Source organism: Somniosus microcephalus, chromosome 22 (assembly GCF_052327205.1).
Source record: "Somniosus microcephalus isolate GS21.2 chromosome 22, FLI_Smic_1.0, whole genome shotgun sequence".
In the NCBI taxonomy this organism is placed as follows: domain Eukaryota; kingdom Metazoa; phylum Chordata; class Chondrichthyes; order Squaliformes; family Somniosidae; genus Somniosus; species Somniosus microcephalus.
The window spans coordinates 58,785,404-58,803,389 of record NC_141008.1 but is presented as its reverse complement, the minus strand read 5'-3'; the positions used below and the strand labels follow the sequence as shown (position 1 = coordinate 58,803,389).

The following is a 17,986-nucleotide window of genomic DNA, read 5'->3' as shown; positions in this document are numbered from 1 at the left end:
AGGTCTAAAATCACCTGTTCACTTACCATAGATCATGTCTCCATTTACTCATATATTGTATCCCAAAATATTACTTTCTTTTTAAAAAAATCTATCTCGTTTGCAATTGAATGAATCAACACTGTCTGCTTTACCTGCCCCCCTAGATTGACTACTGAAATAATGTTTTTGTAGATTAGTTTTGAAGTTACACCCTTCAAGCGCAGACTATGTTCTCTGGTTCCACTGAAAAAGGTGAAACAGCTGGTCATGGTCTACATTATTTAGTCTCTTTAGAATCCTAAAAAAAGCAATTACATTACCTCTCAACAATCTCTTTTCCAGTGCGAACATGTCCAATTTACGTAAACATTTGTCATAATCCAATCCTTCCGCCCCCTCATTTATTCTGGTTGCCCTTCTGTATCTTTCCAATAGCTCCAATATTCTTTTTGCATCATGGCGACCAGAACTATAGACATTAGTTTAAGTGCAGTCACATCAGTGATTTATAAAATGGCAGGATTACCTCACTATTTCTCAAGATTGACCTTTAATACATCTGATTTGCTTTAGTCACGTCTACCGAGCATTGTTGTGATAACTTTCATTTATTATCAATCAGGACTCCCAGTTCACTTTCATTTTCCATTATTTTCTTTCCATTTATGTACTATTGCCTTCCTGGTTGTTTTTGGTCCCCATATGAAGCACTTGGTATTTCTCTACATTGAATTTCAGCTGCCAATTCCCAAGTATATTCAAATCCTTCCTGTAACTTGTCCTGTTTAGTTTTGCAGTCTATCACCTTCAATCATCTGCAAACTTAGCCACTTTGCTTGTGACTCCTCGCTCCAGATCAATAATTCTTCTTCTTAGGCAGTCCCTCGGAACAGAGGATGACCTGCTTCCACATTAAAAATGAGTTCAGTGACTGAGGAGTCCAATGCGGGACCTACAGTCTCCGTCACAGGTGGGGCAGACGGTGGTTGAAGGGGCGGTTGGGTGTGGTGCATGGGTTGATGTGCGCTCCTTGCGCTTGCTCCCGCCGAAGAGACTCGAGGTGTTCGGCGCCTTCCTGAATGCTTCTCATCCACTTTGTGCGGTCTTGGGCCAAGGATTCTCAGATGTTCGCTGCTCACGATGCAGTCTCCCCTACATTGGGAGACCAAACGCAGATTGGGTGACTGTTTTGCAGAACACCTCCGTTCAGTCCATAAGGGTGACCCCGAGCTTCCGGTCGCCTGTCACTTTAATTCTCCGCTCCACTCCCACTCTGATCTCACCGTCCTTGGCCTCTTGTATTGTTCCACGGAAGCTCAACGTAAGCTCGAGGAACAGCACCTCATCTTCCGATTCGGCACTTTGCAGTCTTCCGGACTCAATATCGAGTTCAACAATTTCAGATCATAACCTCGGCCCCTATCACATTTTTACTTAATTTTTTTTCCCCCACCCCTTTGTTTTGGGTTTTCCCTCCCCCCCCCCAATCTCTTTTTTTTTTAAAACATGGCAGCTGTCTCTCCTTCTGCCAGTACATTTCACACCTAATCTGAGCCGTCTTTTGTCTCTTTACCAGTCCTATCACCATCTCATCTCGTTTTGAATACCTCTTAATGTCTATTCACTTCTTTTGTTCCCTCCCCAGCCCTGCCTTTCGATCCATTTCATTTCCTTTCCAGTTTTGAAAAAGGGTTAGACCCGAAACGTTGATTCTAATTTCTCTCCACGGATGTTGCCTGGCCTGCTGAGTTTTTCCAGCATTTTCTGTTGTTATTTTGGATTTCCAGCATCTGCAGTATTTTGCTATCGATTCTCAGGTGTCGGTGGGGATGTTGCACTTTTTCAAGGAAGCTTTGAGGGTGTCCTTGAAGCGTTTCCTCTGTCCAGATCAATTATGATGTTCTATGACTCAGCTTGTAAAAGAGCTAACAAAGGAGAAAATGTTGTGGATTTGATAGAGTCCTAGGGAAGGTCAAATCCCCAACACAAAAGGTGGGTGGGGCTTTAAGTACCTGTGATCATAATTAGGTATCAGCCATGGCTCACTCGCGCCCGAGTCAGAATATTGCAGGTTCAAGTCCCACTCCAGAGGCTTGAGCACATAATCCGGGCTGACAACTTCAGTGCATTGCTACGGTAGCGATGCACCGGAGGTGCCGTCTTTCGGATGAGATGTTAAACCAAGGCTCCGTCTGCTCTCAGGTGGATGTAAAAGATCCCATGGCACTATTCGAAGAAGAGCAGTGTAGTCTTCCCGATGTCCTGGCGAGTATTAATCTCTCATCCAGTATCGCTAAAAACAGATCAGATCATGTATCTCATTGCTGTTGTGGGACCTTGCTGAGCGCAACTTCATTGCCTCGTTTCCCTACATTACAACAATGACTACACTACAGAAAGTACTTAATTAGTTGTAAAGTGCATTGGGATGTCCCGCAATCGTGAAAGGCGCTATATAAATGCAAAATAATTTCTTCATAGATCACACTACAAGGATTGGAGAAGTTATAAAAATCCAAACAAAATAGCCAAATTTTAAGAGGACCAAATTTATGCACTTCAGTAGTCTTGTCTGAGTGGGCTTGACAGATTTGAATATGGCTAGGAGAATAGAGGAAGTATGGAGTTCCTGGAAGGAGGTGAATCTGAATGCAATCGACCAATGCAAAACAAAGGTAGCAAATTTAAAAGCACTGACTGGTTGAACAGGACTACTGAGCAACTTAAAAGGAGAAAATAAAGACATTTAAGGCCATGAAGAAATGTGGCACAGAACTAAAACTGATTCAATACCAAAAGGCATGCCAGAAGTGTTAAAAAAGGCATCAAAATGGCTAAGAAAATTTCTGAATTGAATATGGCAAGTGGTGAAGGATAATAAGATTTTGTGTTATATTAAGAGAAAAAGAAAAATGTAGGATGGAGTGGGGCCACTGATATGGGATCAGATGCATGACAACTGATGCTACAGGCTGCAAAAGTGCTAAATAAGTTTTGTGCTTCAGTTTTTACCGAGGAGGAGACAGGTAACTTATTTGATATGGAAATGGAACTAGCAGGTGTTGCAGAGCTAAGTTGTGACACAATTCACATTACTACCAGCATGGTTGCCGAACAGCTGTGCAAACATCAGGTATAGAAATCGCAAGGGCTGGATAAGATGTAGCCGAGGATCCTTAAGGAACTAAGAGATAAAATTATATCTGGATATTTGGCACAATGCAAGAGGTCTGATATCTTAACGCTCATTTTCATTCTTTCTGCTACTTCGCACATCTGTCTTCATACACAGGAAGATTTGCTTGGGTTTTCAATTTTTGGACATCTTGCCATAATCAGACACCATATTTGATACTTCCCATGCCCAAGTTGCTTTTTTAAAACAAAGTCCCTGCAAGCCTCAGCTTCGGAAATAAATTACAAATGATTGTTTTTCGTAGCTTTATGTTAAGGCACAAAAATACAATTAGAACCCATTATTTACGACACAGGAATTGGAGAGACAGCAATTTGTTAAATAGTCACAGAAATTGCTAATCAAAACTCACATTTCACCTTACAGAATCCAATTTATTGTGCACTCTGAGGTGTATATTCCCAATAAGTGTGAAAAAGGTCATCTGCTGAAGTGAAATTTTAAGTGACTGAAAATTACACGTAGTGGCAACTTGTTAATTGAGAAACCATCAAAGTTCTGGAGAGCACAGCACTATTTTCTGGACATTTGAGATATTTCCCCAGCTGCTTTTCACCAATGACAGACTTAAGGAAGCTGTTTGTTTTAATTTGTATTTTAGGCCTGCCAAAGTTAGATTTATAGCTTGGAGTCTAAACAACCACTAAGTCAGTCCCCCTTATACTGATAATAAGCAACTGCATTGGCTGATCTCGTCAATAATTGGGGCACTATAATTGGCCTCACTGCCCCCAGATAGAATAGGACAAAATCATCCAATGTTCTCACTCCTGATTGTTAGCCAATAACTCCTGCCGATCAGCATGCACAATGATTGTCCTTTCATACTGATCAGCTTCACCAAACTGCTGGGAAATAAGTCTGTCCGTTCAAATTTTAGAGCAGCTAGGTTTGTCATCTTTTATTTGGGTTTAACAGTTTCTAAGTGAAGTGAATATCTACACCATCTGGGTGGATATAACCAATTGAGAGGTGGACTTGTTGTCAAGAGCACTTAGTATTAAAAATGGCCTTTTTAATATGAGCTAAGATATAAAACACTGACAGATTTTGAAAGAGAGCGATCTGTAAAATACTTAGATCCTGGCATGCAATAAAATTCACCTCTTAGAAATACTTAAATCCTAAAGATGATTACTGCTGCTTTATACTGCAGTACTGTTCCCATTTGAGGCAGGTTATGCAGTTCGCCAAGCTCCTACTACTCCAGAATCGGTTCCATTTACACTTGAAGGCAAAACTGAGCCTGGTTGGCAACTCAGAAATTGTACCTTTTCACGTCTCATTTACTGGCCACAACCATTTGCAGAAAGTGATCCATTCAGGCACGCAATAGGAAAAACACATTTCTGGCCTACACAGGCCTAAGTGCTCATCCAGTCTACAAGAATCCTGTAGTGGTTTCTGCTGTCAGAGGCGGCTGTTTACATTTCTAATAGATGGTGATTTGCATCCAGTGGGACAGGGAAAAACTACTCATGGCGGTCGTGCTTTCAGCTGCCTTGGTCCCAAGCTCTGGAATTCCCTCCCTAAATCTCTCTGCCTCGCCACTTCTCTTTCCTCCTTTAAGACGCTCCTTAAAACCTACATCTTAAACCAAGGTTTTGGTCATCTGGCTTAACATCATCTTGTCAAATTTTGGTTTTTTTGACAACACTCCTATGAAGTGCCTTGGAACGTTTTATTACGTTGGAGGCGCTATATAAAGACACTTGTGCCACCTAATTATGACATTACTGCCAAACTTCAAGCTGCTGTAACACAATCCGATACACAAAACACTCCATTAATTTCCAGGTGATTTTCCTTCCCCCTCCCCACCCATTTTCTCAAATGAGCAAATTAAGTTTAAGCTGAAAAATTATCTTGATGCTAACAGTTATACTTCACAACATGTATCCATCCAAATTAATGGACACTTGTATGGAACCCCTATATTGTTTTGGAAACAGTTTTGTTTTGTCGAAAAAAAATAAGGACCATAGCCTCAACCTCAATAACTTTTTACCCTCTTATCAAGAATATTCACCCAATTTGGTCCCTGTATACCATGACACAGACATGGGGGTCTAATTCTTTATAAAGCAGAGAAGTGAAAGCAATTTGGATCTACTCGGCTTGGTAGCTCTCCAAACATCAAAAGTTAAATGCAAGGAAATGTGGAGTCTACTACTTTATGATGCACAGCATGACATACTACCAAATCTTCTGTATTTGGTTGACTTTACCATTACCTATGCAGTCAAGATTGCCACATTTGTGCCAACTTTATTAGAGCCAAAGCACCAGCTGTTCCTCTGAAAGCTTAAATTTGTGCTCTCCCCAACTTTCAGAGTAAAGGATTCATTTTGCTGGCAGGCAAGTTTCAAGTCGTCACATGCAGTCGGTATTTATACAAGCCTAGTATATTAGCTGTGGAAAATGAATCGTTTCTGAGCTAGCCTATCCATCGTTAAGAAATCACACATGTTCCTCTAATAGCTCAAGTGGTGTGACAATGAGGCAGAGAGAGAGATTAGGAAGTTACGACCACCAGACTCGTTCAGCAAGGTTGAGTAGCTGTGGGGGCTCTACAGTTGGCTTCGGTGTCTCAAGAGCAAGCAGAGGAAAAAATCAAGCAAAAGGATTCTGCTCATCACTATTCAGTGACTATTGCTGTCAAATGCATGTGTCTAAGTATCAGGTGGAGGTAGTATCAAGCTCATCCTCAATGCTTCCATGGTTGAGTAATTCACTGACACTCAGCATCTTGGTCTAGGCTCAAGCAGGAAGAACAACCATTTAGGTGGTGTACCCCACTGCAGCTATACAATGGTGCAAATCACTATCTTCAGGAGAGAAGGGAAGAAAAGAGGCGCTTATGAACCAATTATTGGCTGCCATACAGAACACCAGCAAATCAATTGCAAAATGATTGGTACTGCAGAAAAGGTTTTAAATTCTTTCACATTCTCCCTTCCGGGCAAGTTAAGCTGCCTCTTGCACACAGTTTACCACCATCCACTGATGCTATTATATTTTTTAAAACAAAAATTGACACTAAGATGTTCAAAATTCTTGTTATCTACTTTTCAAAGGTCTACTGCTGGCACAACATTCTTTAAACTTCAGTTTCTTAACATGCCATCCAAATTATATCTTTCAAAAGATGCGAGAAGACAAAACAGAACATGCAACATACAACTCTGCATTTGTTTACAGTTTCAAGATTTGATTTCTAGGCTATTCAAATAGCCAATAGGAGTTCAAACCCTAATATTCGGGTAGATTCACGACAGGTGACCTGACAGAGTGCAAGTTCATCCAATATATCAACAATTCCTTATTATATTCCAATGAACTGATAACTCATTTCAGAGCAATAACTGAAAGTACAATTTTGTCTTCACTAATCTTTTGTTCCCTCATGCCGGCACACTAGTGGATTTTGGAAATCTTATTACTATCAGCGCATTTGCAAACTTTCACCCATTTGCAACATTGTGAAATGCAGAAAATCCAGTCACCGTTTCAAAGGTCTCTCACATTTCACTTGTAAATGAGAAGGCTTGGTAGCACTTTGACCACAGGTAACAAAGTCTGCTTTGCTTACAGAACCTTGCATTGAATTTCTAGAATTTTATAAGAACTTAAGAATTAAGAGCAGGAGTAGGCCATACGGCCCCTCGAGCCTGCTCTGCCATTCAATAAGATCATGGCTGATCTTCGACCTCAACTCCACCTTCCCGGCCAATTCCCATATCCCTTGATTCCCCAGGAGTCGAAAAATCCATCTATCTCAGCCCTGAATCTACTCAATGATTCAGCATCTACCCTTTGGGGTAGAGAATTCCAAAGATTCACAACCCTCTGAGTGAAGAAATACACCAATGCGAAATTCAAAAGAATTTTGAAACTAGAGCTCCGGACAGGTTCTCAAGTCCAATTCTGGATTCAGGCAAAGTGGACAGAGTAAGTGTAATGATCATTATCTGGGAAGACTCACAATTAAGGCTGCAAATTCAAACAGGACAAGTAGCTGACAACAATCTAGCGTGGAGTAAGAAAAACACACTGGTCCACCAATAACAACTCGCACTTATATAGCAGCTTTAACGTAGTCAAACATCACAAGGCGCTTCAAAGCTGCGTTATCAAACAAAATCTGACACTGAGCCACATAAAGGAATATTAAGACAGGTAGGTTTTAAAGAGCGTCTTAAAGGTGGAGAGAAAGGTTGAGAGGTGGAGAGGTTTAGGGAGGGAATCCCAGAACTTGGGGCCAAGGCAGCTGAAGGCATGGCCGCCAATTGTGGGGCGATGGAGATTGGGGATGCACAAGAGGGCAGAATTGGAGAAGCACAGTTATCTCAGAGGGTTGTAGGGCTGGAGGGGGGTTACAGAGATAGGAAGAGATTCATTATATTTACACACAAATGTGACTTGTGAAAACCATACTGCACAAGCTTTATGAACATGGAAGTGTAGTGGAGTAAGCATGTGTGACACTGGGATGCATTCACCAGTCTGTCAAATCAGTCACGCTCCCTACTGTCACAGCTTAAACATACTGTAAACTTGAACTAGTTAACAGATGGGTGTTAATTTCAAGCCCTGATCTGTCCCTGGAAATGCTTAGCGAGTCTCATATGTTTAGTAAATGTGCCAGTGTATTAAATAGTGATTTTAATATTACTGATATTCATATTTGGTACATTAACAGATTGTCCACTTCGAATAAATTATCCTTTTCTCCAGCACTAAACTGCGAGATCAACTATCCATTCACAGTTGAATGCATGGCTAGAAATCCTAGGAACAGGACTTGGCCATTCAGCCCCTCCAGCCTGTTCCACCATTCAATTAGATCATGCCTGATCAGTATCTCAACTCCATTTGCTCGTCTTTGTTCCATATCCCTTGATACCCTTACTACCAAAAAACACAAAGTCTGTCAGCTACACACATACTATTTTGATGAATAGTCACACAGAACTAAAGATGCAAATCCTGTCTTTAACTGCCTCATTCCTCCCCAACAGAAACCCCAAAATGAAGAGCGAGAAATATTTCCAATGGAGTAGAAGCTTAGTTGATGAGTCACAGATTGAGACGTACTGGGAAAATCAAGGATGCACAATTTGGAAATAGATAATTCTTAAACATGCATATTCATAACTTTTCCACAAATGTGATTTATTTTGCCAACTGCCAGCCCCTGTCTTCTCCTCCTGCACCCATTTTGAACCAGGCAGTAGAGAAATTAAAACACTTCATTTTCAAAGGTTAGGAAAAACAGCAGGGCCTACAAATATGGCTAGCCCTCAGATGATAGAATTACTTTGGCACAAATTACTGACTGTGTACAAACTCTACTTTCACATTCGACACCTAGAAATACATTCAGTCTTCCAATACTGTTAAATGTAACTTCTGAGCCTATCACACAAGTTATGCCAGTAAATCCCTATATTTTGATCAGAAACTAACATATCACCAATTGAAATCGACTGGATTCCAAGCTGTTAAAGCAGCCATGCTACGAAGTGAAGAATATCTATTTCAGCCAATTCCGCTCTCCAAGATTCTAAAGGGAATACAACCAAAAACAGTTTCATTTTAGCCAGCTAGAGCTTACTTAGAAAAATTAACCAAGCCACCAACAATCTAACGACTGAATGTGCGAACTATACGCACATTTATGATAAGCAATTAAAATTTAATGATTTGCCAAAGCTCGTTCAGCTAAGTTGGGATACCATTCACATGTTCTTCTATCACATGGCCATGGGCACCTTGCAAACAACCAAGAATCACAAAAAATTACTTCAAGCTGCCTAATATACCCCTTTCAGTTTGAAGGTCAGTTAATTTTCAGTTCACTTGGAAATTTGGAGAAATGAAGCAGAGCCAAAAGTCGATATATTTTTCAATAAAAACAGAAAATGCTGGAAATACCATCGACCTGAAACATTTAACTCTGTTTCTTTCTCCACAGGTGCCGCCTCACCTGCTGAGTATTTCCAGCATTTTCTGTTTTTATTTCAGATTTCCAGCATCCGTAGTACTTTGCTTTTGTAATATATTTTTCAATTCTGGTGAAAACCTTAAATACCAAAAGAACCACCATTGGAGTCAAACTCAAAATAAATTTTGATCTTAAGGATAGGTTTCATCAAGGATAGAGTTAACTAAATGGAAAGAGACCATAAACTCTAAACCATTCTAGAGAATCATGCTTACATAATCTTTAAATAGAACCAATCATGATGGCACAGCTGATAAGTAAACACCGTAACACGATTTAGTTTTGTGCCCAAGGTTCCTTCCCTACATGAAATCATTGAATCAGAGTCTCATCAGAAAGCATCAACTGAAAACATGATGAGCAGGATCAGCTCCCAAAGGTTAAACAGTAGCACCGACACAAGCCAGGATCAGATTACATCCTGACCTCAGCAATACAAGGATGCTTGGTCGAAGTAACTGAATCAATCACATGAAAAATTCCAGTATATATGAACAATTTCTTGCATCTTAAGTACCCTGCTACATATACATTGGATTCTCTTTATAAGCCATATGTGAATTATTTTCCAATGAGAAAAAGTTAGAGAGAACATCAATATGGTGTTGCTATTGGATTGCATCTATAAATGAGGTGCTATATCAGAAGTCATATTCAATTGCTCAATGTGTGCCTAGTACACCAACAGTATTTACAATTCATTTCTGTTAACTATCATAGAATCATAGAATAGCACAGCACAGAAGGAGGCCATTCGCTCCATCGAGTCTGCGCTGGCTCTTTCGAAGAGCAATCCAGTTAGCCCCACTCCCCACGCTCTTTCCCCATATCCCTGCAATTTTTTCTCCTTCAAGTATTTCTCTCCACGTCAGGGCAGGTAATGTAGTTAAATCAAGTACAGTAGGAACAACTGACAAATCCCAAAGTATAACTTAAAGTTATGAAATGTATTTTGCAACAAATATGGATGAAGCACAAACATATTTCCCCCCCCCCCCCCCCCGATATATTTTAGGCAAAACAAAATTATATTGGAAAATGGAGAGGTGGCACAACTGCACTTTTAATGTTGAAAGTGCTGATGTATTGGCAGCATTTCAGAAAGACACTGGTCAGGCTCTCCAAGCTAAAATTAGGCCCATTAGCCCACACTGAGCCATTTGAAATTTTAATGCCAAAAGGACCTCTGTAGAATCAGAGTGTAAAGGAAAATTCAAACTTAAAAATGCAATTGTAGTACTGCGCTGAGATTTTTTGTAGTTAAACATCTGTGTCCAGAATACAAATAGTCAGGACTATCTGCTCACTCTCCTTCCCCTGTACAGTACTGGACTGTTAAATTTTCCACGTGGAGAAATTGGGCCAGTGCTGATAAATTCAGCAATGAAAGTTTGAAATAGAATATCTGACAAACCTTTGAATCCAACATTTTAATTTCAAACCCCGATGAACTGATTAAAACTAAGACAGATTTAATAGAAAACTATAAACATAATGGGGTGACTGGCTACCTGGACTACTTAAATTACCATTCAGCTCTTAGTTTTAGACTGCCATGTTAGGATTTAGAAAAAACAGCCCCCAAATCTGACATGTCTGGACTTCCTGATCATGTGTTGTGGAAACTTGCCAAAAGCAAATAATAATTTTAGAGGCATTTAAAGAGTAAAAGCTGCAAATGTTGGAAATACATAAGAGTTAGGCCAGTATCTAAAAATGGAAGATGGGTTAATATTTTGGTTTCTGAAAAAGGATAATTACCTAATACATTAACTTCTCTCCTTTTTAGACGCCAATAGACACACTATATTTTTATTTCAAAGCAACACTATCCCAGATATACTCATTCACTAATTAATACAAGAATTACCATTGAGCAACTGTGTTTACAATTATACACTTTAATTTTATGTTTTAAGTAGAAAAAAAGAGAATTCAAATAGTTACTAATCCAATTTAAAAATCTTTCAAATAAATGCACCAATTAAATCCTGGATTATTTTTCCTCCTACGACTGCAAACACTCAATAGTTTGCATCTTAAATTACTACATTTCTCCAGTTAGATATATATTTTAATGTAAGGCATGGTCACGTGTTGGCTTTTCCACAGACAAGTCTGCAAAATGGTAAGGAAATGTCAAATTGGTTACTGAACTGAGATTTAGAAACTCAATGGAACATATCTCAGCGTTTAACAACTGAAACTGCCTAGTTTCTTACCAAGCTGATCACAAAGTAAATATAACCACAACACGTACAAGCACAAAATAGTGCAGTTGTGTGTTCTGGCTAGCTGTTATTTTCACACTAAAAACACATACATCATGTTGATCATACTACCAAGCATTAAATTGAAAATTAACATTCTAATTTTGACTATTGTTTAAGAATTAAAAATCAGGCTCCAAATTAAAAACGATTTAAAATCCTGCATATATAAAACACATCCATGGGCACACGTTGAGTTCATGGGTGAGCATTCTGCAAAACCAGCAGGGCTGGCAAAGGAGGAAAAAAAAGCTGGTTTAAAAAAATGTCGTAATGTTAATCCTGCATCACCAGAAAGCAGGATGCATGTGGCTTATGGCACTGCACCGACCATGAAAATATGACAACTAAAGCACTGAAAAACGGTCATGAGATCTTGCATCAGGTTTTCAGGATCATAAAGCCCCAAAGCAAAAAAAAAAGAAATATTCAGCGATTTTATACAAGATATACATCAATAATAATTGGATAACACCCTGTTTGGGCGTCTCACAAGTCAAGATCCACCCTGCGGTAAAAAAAAAATCTTGTGTTTCTCCTCACTCCACCCAAACTCATCAGTACTGCTCATGACCTGCAAGTATGCCCATCCATTCTATTACGCACACTTTTTATTAATAAAATACAAGTGAACAGATTAGATTGGATGTGTCTGGACCCCGGGCGTCGGCCACAGCAGCAAGAGAGAGAGAGAAAAAAACAACCTGCATTTTTCGTAGATAGAAAGGAATTGGGTCAAACTCTGACCAATTAGAAGGAAAAAAAAGAACAAAAAAAATGGATGTCCGTTTCTTAAGAGGCCACGTCGGCGACTTGGTGATATTTCGGGAACTGCGTTGGAAATATATCCAAAGGTCGTAGAAAAAGGCAGCGATAACGATAGACCCGGATCATTTGAAGGTCCCCCGTTTTAATGTTTCACCAACGGCCGGGCGCCATTTTATTACCACACAGCAAGGCAGCAGCAGCCACATAATCTGAAAAGGAAGCCTTCCTCGCCCCGGCTTCTTTTTTTTCTCCCCCCCACCCCCCCAAGCGCTGTATTTGATCAACCCTCGCAGCGATCACAAACCTACATCAACTCACCCTGAAGAGAGTCGGCGTCGACACGGAGGGCTAACAGCGACCATTCAGACGAGAATCCAGAGGTTTTTTTTTACGGCTGTCAAACAGGATTGCAGTCTTTTCTCCCCCCTCCCCCGCGCCCTCGCTCAAACTGTTTTTTTTTCCTCTCTCTCTCGCTCGCCCGGGTCCGTCTCTACCCTCTACGCCGCCGTGTGGATTCTGCGCAGAACAAGCTGCGCACATCAATCCGTCCGTTTCTCTCTCTGTGTCTCGGTCTCGTCCACCCTCCCACCTTCCGAAGTGACAGGGCACCAGCTCGGCTCGTCCGCGCCTGCGCACTATTCCTGAGCAGGGCGCGCCCACGCGCACTCGCGGTACGTTTGCGCGTGCGTAGTCCGAAGGAAGCGAGCACAAACCAGGGCGGGCGGGGGCGCGCGCACGCGTCACTGAAATGGAATGACGCCACCGGCCCCCTGTTGGCGAGCATGCGCCGTCGGTCGACGCGGGCATGAACTCGCTCTGGGCGGGAGGCGGACACGCCTGCGCAGTAGGGCGGTGGCCAGTTCGATGGACGTTGGAGTGCGCGCGCGTTTGAAAGAATTTGAAAGGTGTCAGTACCGCGGCTAGAAAAATATTGTGTTAATTCTTTTCCATTTATTTTTTTAGTGTTATTTGGTATCCTTACATCTGAATGGAAGAACATATCTTCCTTAAAGTGATTTTTTTTCTGATGAGGGATGTGGTAGTATTGAGGAATAAAATGGAAGCCCCCCTTCACGTTATTCCCAGGTAGGTTATAGCACAGATAAATCAAATCTGTCAACATCAGGGAGCTGGCAGAACAGAGAAATGTTTTTTTATTCATTCGCAGGATGTGGGTGTCGTTGGCAAGGCCAGCAGTTATTGCCCAGAGAAAGAAAGACTTGCATTTATATAGCACCTTTCACGACCACCAGACGTGCCAAAGCGCTTTACAGCCAATGAAGCACTTTTTAAAAGTGTAGTCACTGTTGTAATGTAGGAAATGTGGCAGCCAATTTGCGCACAGCAAGCTCCCACAAACAGCAATGCGATAATGACCAGAGGATCTGTTTTTATTATGTTGATTGAGGGATAAGTATTAGCCAGGACACCGGGGATAACTCCCCTGCTCTTCTTCGAAATAGCGCCATGGGATCTTTTATGTCCACCCGAGACATAACATCTCATCCAAAAGACAGCACCTTCAACAGTGCAGCACTCCACTGGAGTGTCAGCCTAGATTTTCGTGCTCAAGTTTCTGGAGTGGGACTTGAACCCACAACCTTCTGACTCAGAGGTGAGAGTGCTACCCACTGAGCCACAGCTGACACTGACATCCCTAATTGCCCTCGAGACAGTGATGGTGAGCTGCCTACTTGGCAACTGAATGGCTTGCTAGGCCATTTCAGAGGGGCAGTTAAGAGTCGACCACATTGCTGTGGGTCTGGAGTCACATGTAGGCCAGACCGGGTAAGGACGGCAGATTTCCTTCCCTAAAGGACATTAGTAAACCAGATGGGTTTTTACGACAATCCGGTAGTTACATGGTCACTGTTACTGATTTTAGCTTATTATTCCAGATTTATTTAACTGAATTTAAATTACCCAGCTGCTGTGCTGGAACTTGAACTCTTGTCTCTGGATCATCAGTCAAGGCCTTTGGATTACTAGTCCAGTAACATTTACGACTATGCTACCATTCCCTTCAATGTTATGATTAGAACGAGTACGATCAGAAGTCCATTGACTCGGTGATTCAGTGGAGAGATTAGGAAGGTCTCCTATTTGATTTCTGATCTGCACAATTAGCTAATCTCAGTTTTCAGAGCAGTGCGACATAATGGTTGGTTTTGGAAAGAAAGCTTGCATATATAACCTGCCTTTCAAGTACTCAGGACGTCCCAAAGACCTTTACAACCAATAGATCACAGATAGAGCTGGAGAAGGTTACAGAACTAGGGAGGGGCAAAGCCATGAATGGATTTAAACACGCTTTAGAATTTTTAATTTCAGGTTTTGGTAACCAGTGTGGGTCACCAGGGCCAGGAATGACGAGTGAGCAGGACTCGATGGGGGATAGGGTACGGACAGCAGAGTTTTGGATGAGCTGAAGTTTATGGAAGTTGGGAAGCCGGCCAGTCGATTCTGGAGGCGACAAACATTGAATTAGGATTTCAGCAGCAAATGGGCTGAGATGGGGCGGAAGTGGGTGACGTTATAGAGTTGGAAGTATGTGGTCTTTGTAACTGAGAGAATATGCAGTTGAAAACTCAGCTTAGGGTTGAATAGGACACCGGTTGCAAACAGTTTGGTTCAGCCTGAAACAGTGGCCAGAGAACGGAATGGAGTTGATGGCAAGGGTAAGGAGTTTGTGATGGGCGCTGACAACAATGGGTTCGGTCTTACCAATGTTTAGCTGTAGGAGATTGTAACTCAGTCAAGACCTGATGTCAGACTGGCAGTCTGACAATATAGATGGGTTGAGGTAGGGGAGAACATGGGGAATGTTGAAATTTACAGAGCATGGAGGATGGGAGGGCCAGCCAGAAGAACATTGGAATATTGGATCTGGAGTTGACAACAGCATGGTTGGGTGTTAGAGCAGCAGATGCACGGAGGCAGGCAGTGTTATAAAGGTGGAAGTAGGCAGTTTGGTGATGGAAGGGGAATGGGGCAGAAGCTCAGGTCAGAGTCAGATAGGATGCCAAAGATGCGAACAATCTGGTTCAACCCGAGACAGGAAGGAGGATGGAATCATTTGCAAGGTGGGGGGCTGAAGACAATGGCTTCGGTGTTCAGTGTTTCATGGGTTGATTGGCCTATTTTTATGCTGTAACATTCTATGATTAAGCTTGGCTGTAGCGCAGGCCTGACCCCTCAGAGTCGAGTGGTTGTCTAGTAATTGTAGTGAGCACTATAAACTATTTCATTAAACTTCATATACTTCAGCCTCGCTGGGTATCATACTCTGCACTATGTGCATTGTAATAACATGGGAAAGTCCTTCAAAGTTTACGTAATGTTCTTTGTCCATTATCATTATTACTTTTACCTAAGTTCAACAAAGTTATCTTGATAAATCTTCCAATGTCTGGTTGTGAGATAATGTAGTCCTTTAGTTTATGCATTATTTCTCAAAATTGTTATCCATACATCTCCATAGATGATTCTTACACATTAATAAACCATTGTAAATTTGGAGGAAAAGGAGGCACCAAACTAACACAAAAAAACTGGTGTTGCTGAGGAAAGTGTGGAACATAAAAAGGTGTAATTAAGTCTATCATATTAGGAATAGTCCCTGGGTTGCATGTTGATCAGCAGATACCACTCTTCTGTATGGAGGTATTCCCCAAAGAGCCAATACAATTGAGAGATAAATTAGTCATCGTTCCTGTGTGCTGTCTCTTCTCTGCTACAGTCCCAGAACATGCAGGATGAACAACTTGCCCCATATGCCAGAGGCTAGATACACTTGTTAAAACCACATTGTACAGTCTCTGCAGTATGCATGGGGACAGGAATCCTTTATTAATATTATTTTGCAATAGGCCCTGCTTGTCACAGCAGATCATCGCTATGGTTGGCGCAAGTCTCAACACTTTATTATGCAAAGTTATCTCTAAGCAGACATCCATGGAGTGGGTTGAAGTGAATATTGGGCTTCACCTGTGGCTGGCTGATCTTGCAGTTGAGGATTCATCCCAAAGCTCATCAAACAGTGAGATCTAAAATCTAAATAAAATGTGAAATAATTTTATTGAAGCCTAACTTTCACAGTGTTAGCAGTCTTCATTTAATTCAAATTAACTGTTATTCAAATTTTAGTACTAAATTCCCACTTTGCTGTGTTATTTATATTGATTAATTCAAATTATTGGATAATTCATTTTTAAGTGCAAAAAAAATTATGTATTATCAGGAATAGACTAAAATTTACCTCCAAATTACATTTAAGAGTTAAAGGCTTGGTTGAGAACAGCTCTTGGGTATCTTCCCCAATTTGATGGTTCAGTACCTAACCAGTGGGCTTGATTTCCTCGAGTTGTTTAGTGTAACTACATCAGAACCAAATGAAGGAAGATTTCCACTGATTCCAAAAATAACGTGTTGACAATTCTACTTAAAAATACCGATGGGATGAAATTTTGCTACATTTGTTTACAACGGTGACACCCCCTCCATGGAGTCAGAAGGAAGCTAGTCTTCTTTGTTTAATATTCCATTCCTCTCGATTAACGACATAAGAAATAGGAGTCGGCCATTCGGCCCCTCGAGCCTGCTCCGCCATTCAATAAGATCATGGCTGAACTTCTACACCAACTCCACTTTCCCGCCCGATCCCCATATCCCCGATTCCCTTAGTGCCCAAAAATCTAGCGTTCTCAGTCTTGAACATATTCATCGAGTGAGCATCCACAGCTCTCTGGGGTAGAGAATTCCAAAGATTCACAATCCTCTGAATGAAGAAATTTCTCCTCCTCTCCGTCCTAAATGACCGACCCCTTATCCTGAGACTATGACCCCTGGTTCGAGACTCTCCAGCCAGAAGAAACAGCCTCTCAGCGTCTACCCTGTCAAGCCCTCTTAAGAATTATACATATTTCAATACGATCACATCTCATTTTTCTAAACTCCAGAGAATATAGGCAGATTCTACTCAATCTCTCCTCATAGGACAGCCCTCTCATCCCAGGAATCAATCTTATGAATCTTTGTTGCACCCCCTCTAAGGCAAGTATATCCTTCCTTAGGTAAGGAGACCAAAACAGTGCTCCAAGTGTGGCCTCACCAAAGCCCTATGTAATTGCAGCAAGACTTCCTTACTCTTATACTCCAATTGGGATTGACCGACGTATATCTGGAGAATACCAATTCTGAAGTGTTATCAGGAGTGAGGTTCAGTATTGGGATCTCGGTGAGTTGAGAGATCAACACTGTAGCTTATTGTGGTCAGCAAGCTGTCTCTGCTTTAGGCACTGAACAATTTCACACTTTCAGGTAAAAATGTGTTATCTTGGAAAGATAGTGAGTGATCTTTGTAATTTTCTTATCAGTTGTAATGACTAACAATTGATTTATAGTAAAACGGAGACAAGTGTTGAAAAAAACAGACAGAAGAGCCAACACTGCACTAATTTCAGCTTCGTATGTTTCTTTGCCAATGTTTCCCATTCTCCTCCTTTTTCCTTCATGCCCCCCGCACCATCGACGCCCCCACCCCACCCCATCCCTGACCTGAACATGTTGATTTCTGCTGGGGTACAATTTCATCTCTAGGATCTTGTCCAAGTGGCTACTCTACATGTGTAAATCAAGACAGTGAGCATCGCTGACTTATTTTACTTGGGGTGAGAAGGTTTCACAGGCAAGCTGATTATGTCTTTCCTCACCTGGTCTGCATGTGTACTTTCTACCAGGGATTGTAAGCGAGAGTGAGAATTA

The 17,986-nt window shown here is 41.3% G+C and overlaps 2 protein-coding genes across 5 annotated transcripts in view; one reads left to right on the top strand and one right to left on the bottom strand.

The window, feature by feature from the left end:
• The window catches only part of LOC147102425 (lissencephaly-1 homolog), a 106,507-nt gene extending 93,614 nt beyond the window's left edge, over positions 1-12,893 (bottom strand). Inside the window, exon 1 of one of the 2 annotated variants that reach the window (XM_085964851.1) lies at positions 12,542-12,893. The gene's annotated coding sequence lies outside the window, so the exon portion shown is untranslated. Of the gene's footprint in view, positions 1-12,159; positions 12,261-12,541 lie in introns of those variants that run through there. The other variant, XM_085964852.1, reaches the window with a different exon arrangement.
• Positions 12,894-13,009: 116 nt separating this feature from the next.
• The window catches only part of mettl16 (methyltransferase 16, N6-methyladenosine), a 153,145-nt gene continuing 148,168 nt past the window's right edge, over positions 13,010-17,986 (top strand). Inside the window, exon 1 of one of the 3 annotated variants that reach the window (XM_085964847.1) lies at positions 13,010-13,128. In XM_085964847.1, the coding sequence (XP_085820973.1) occupies positions 13,088-13,128 (41 nt within the window). In that variant the 5' untranslated portion in view covers positions 13,010-13,087. The other 2 variants (XM_085964845.1, XM_085964846.1) reach the window with 2 other exon arrangements.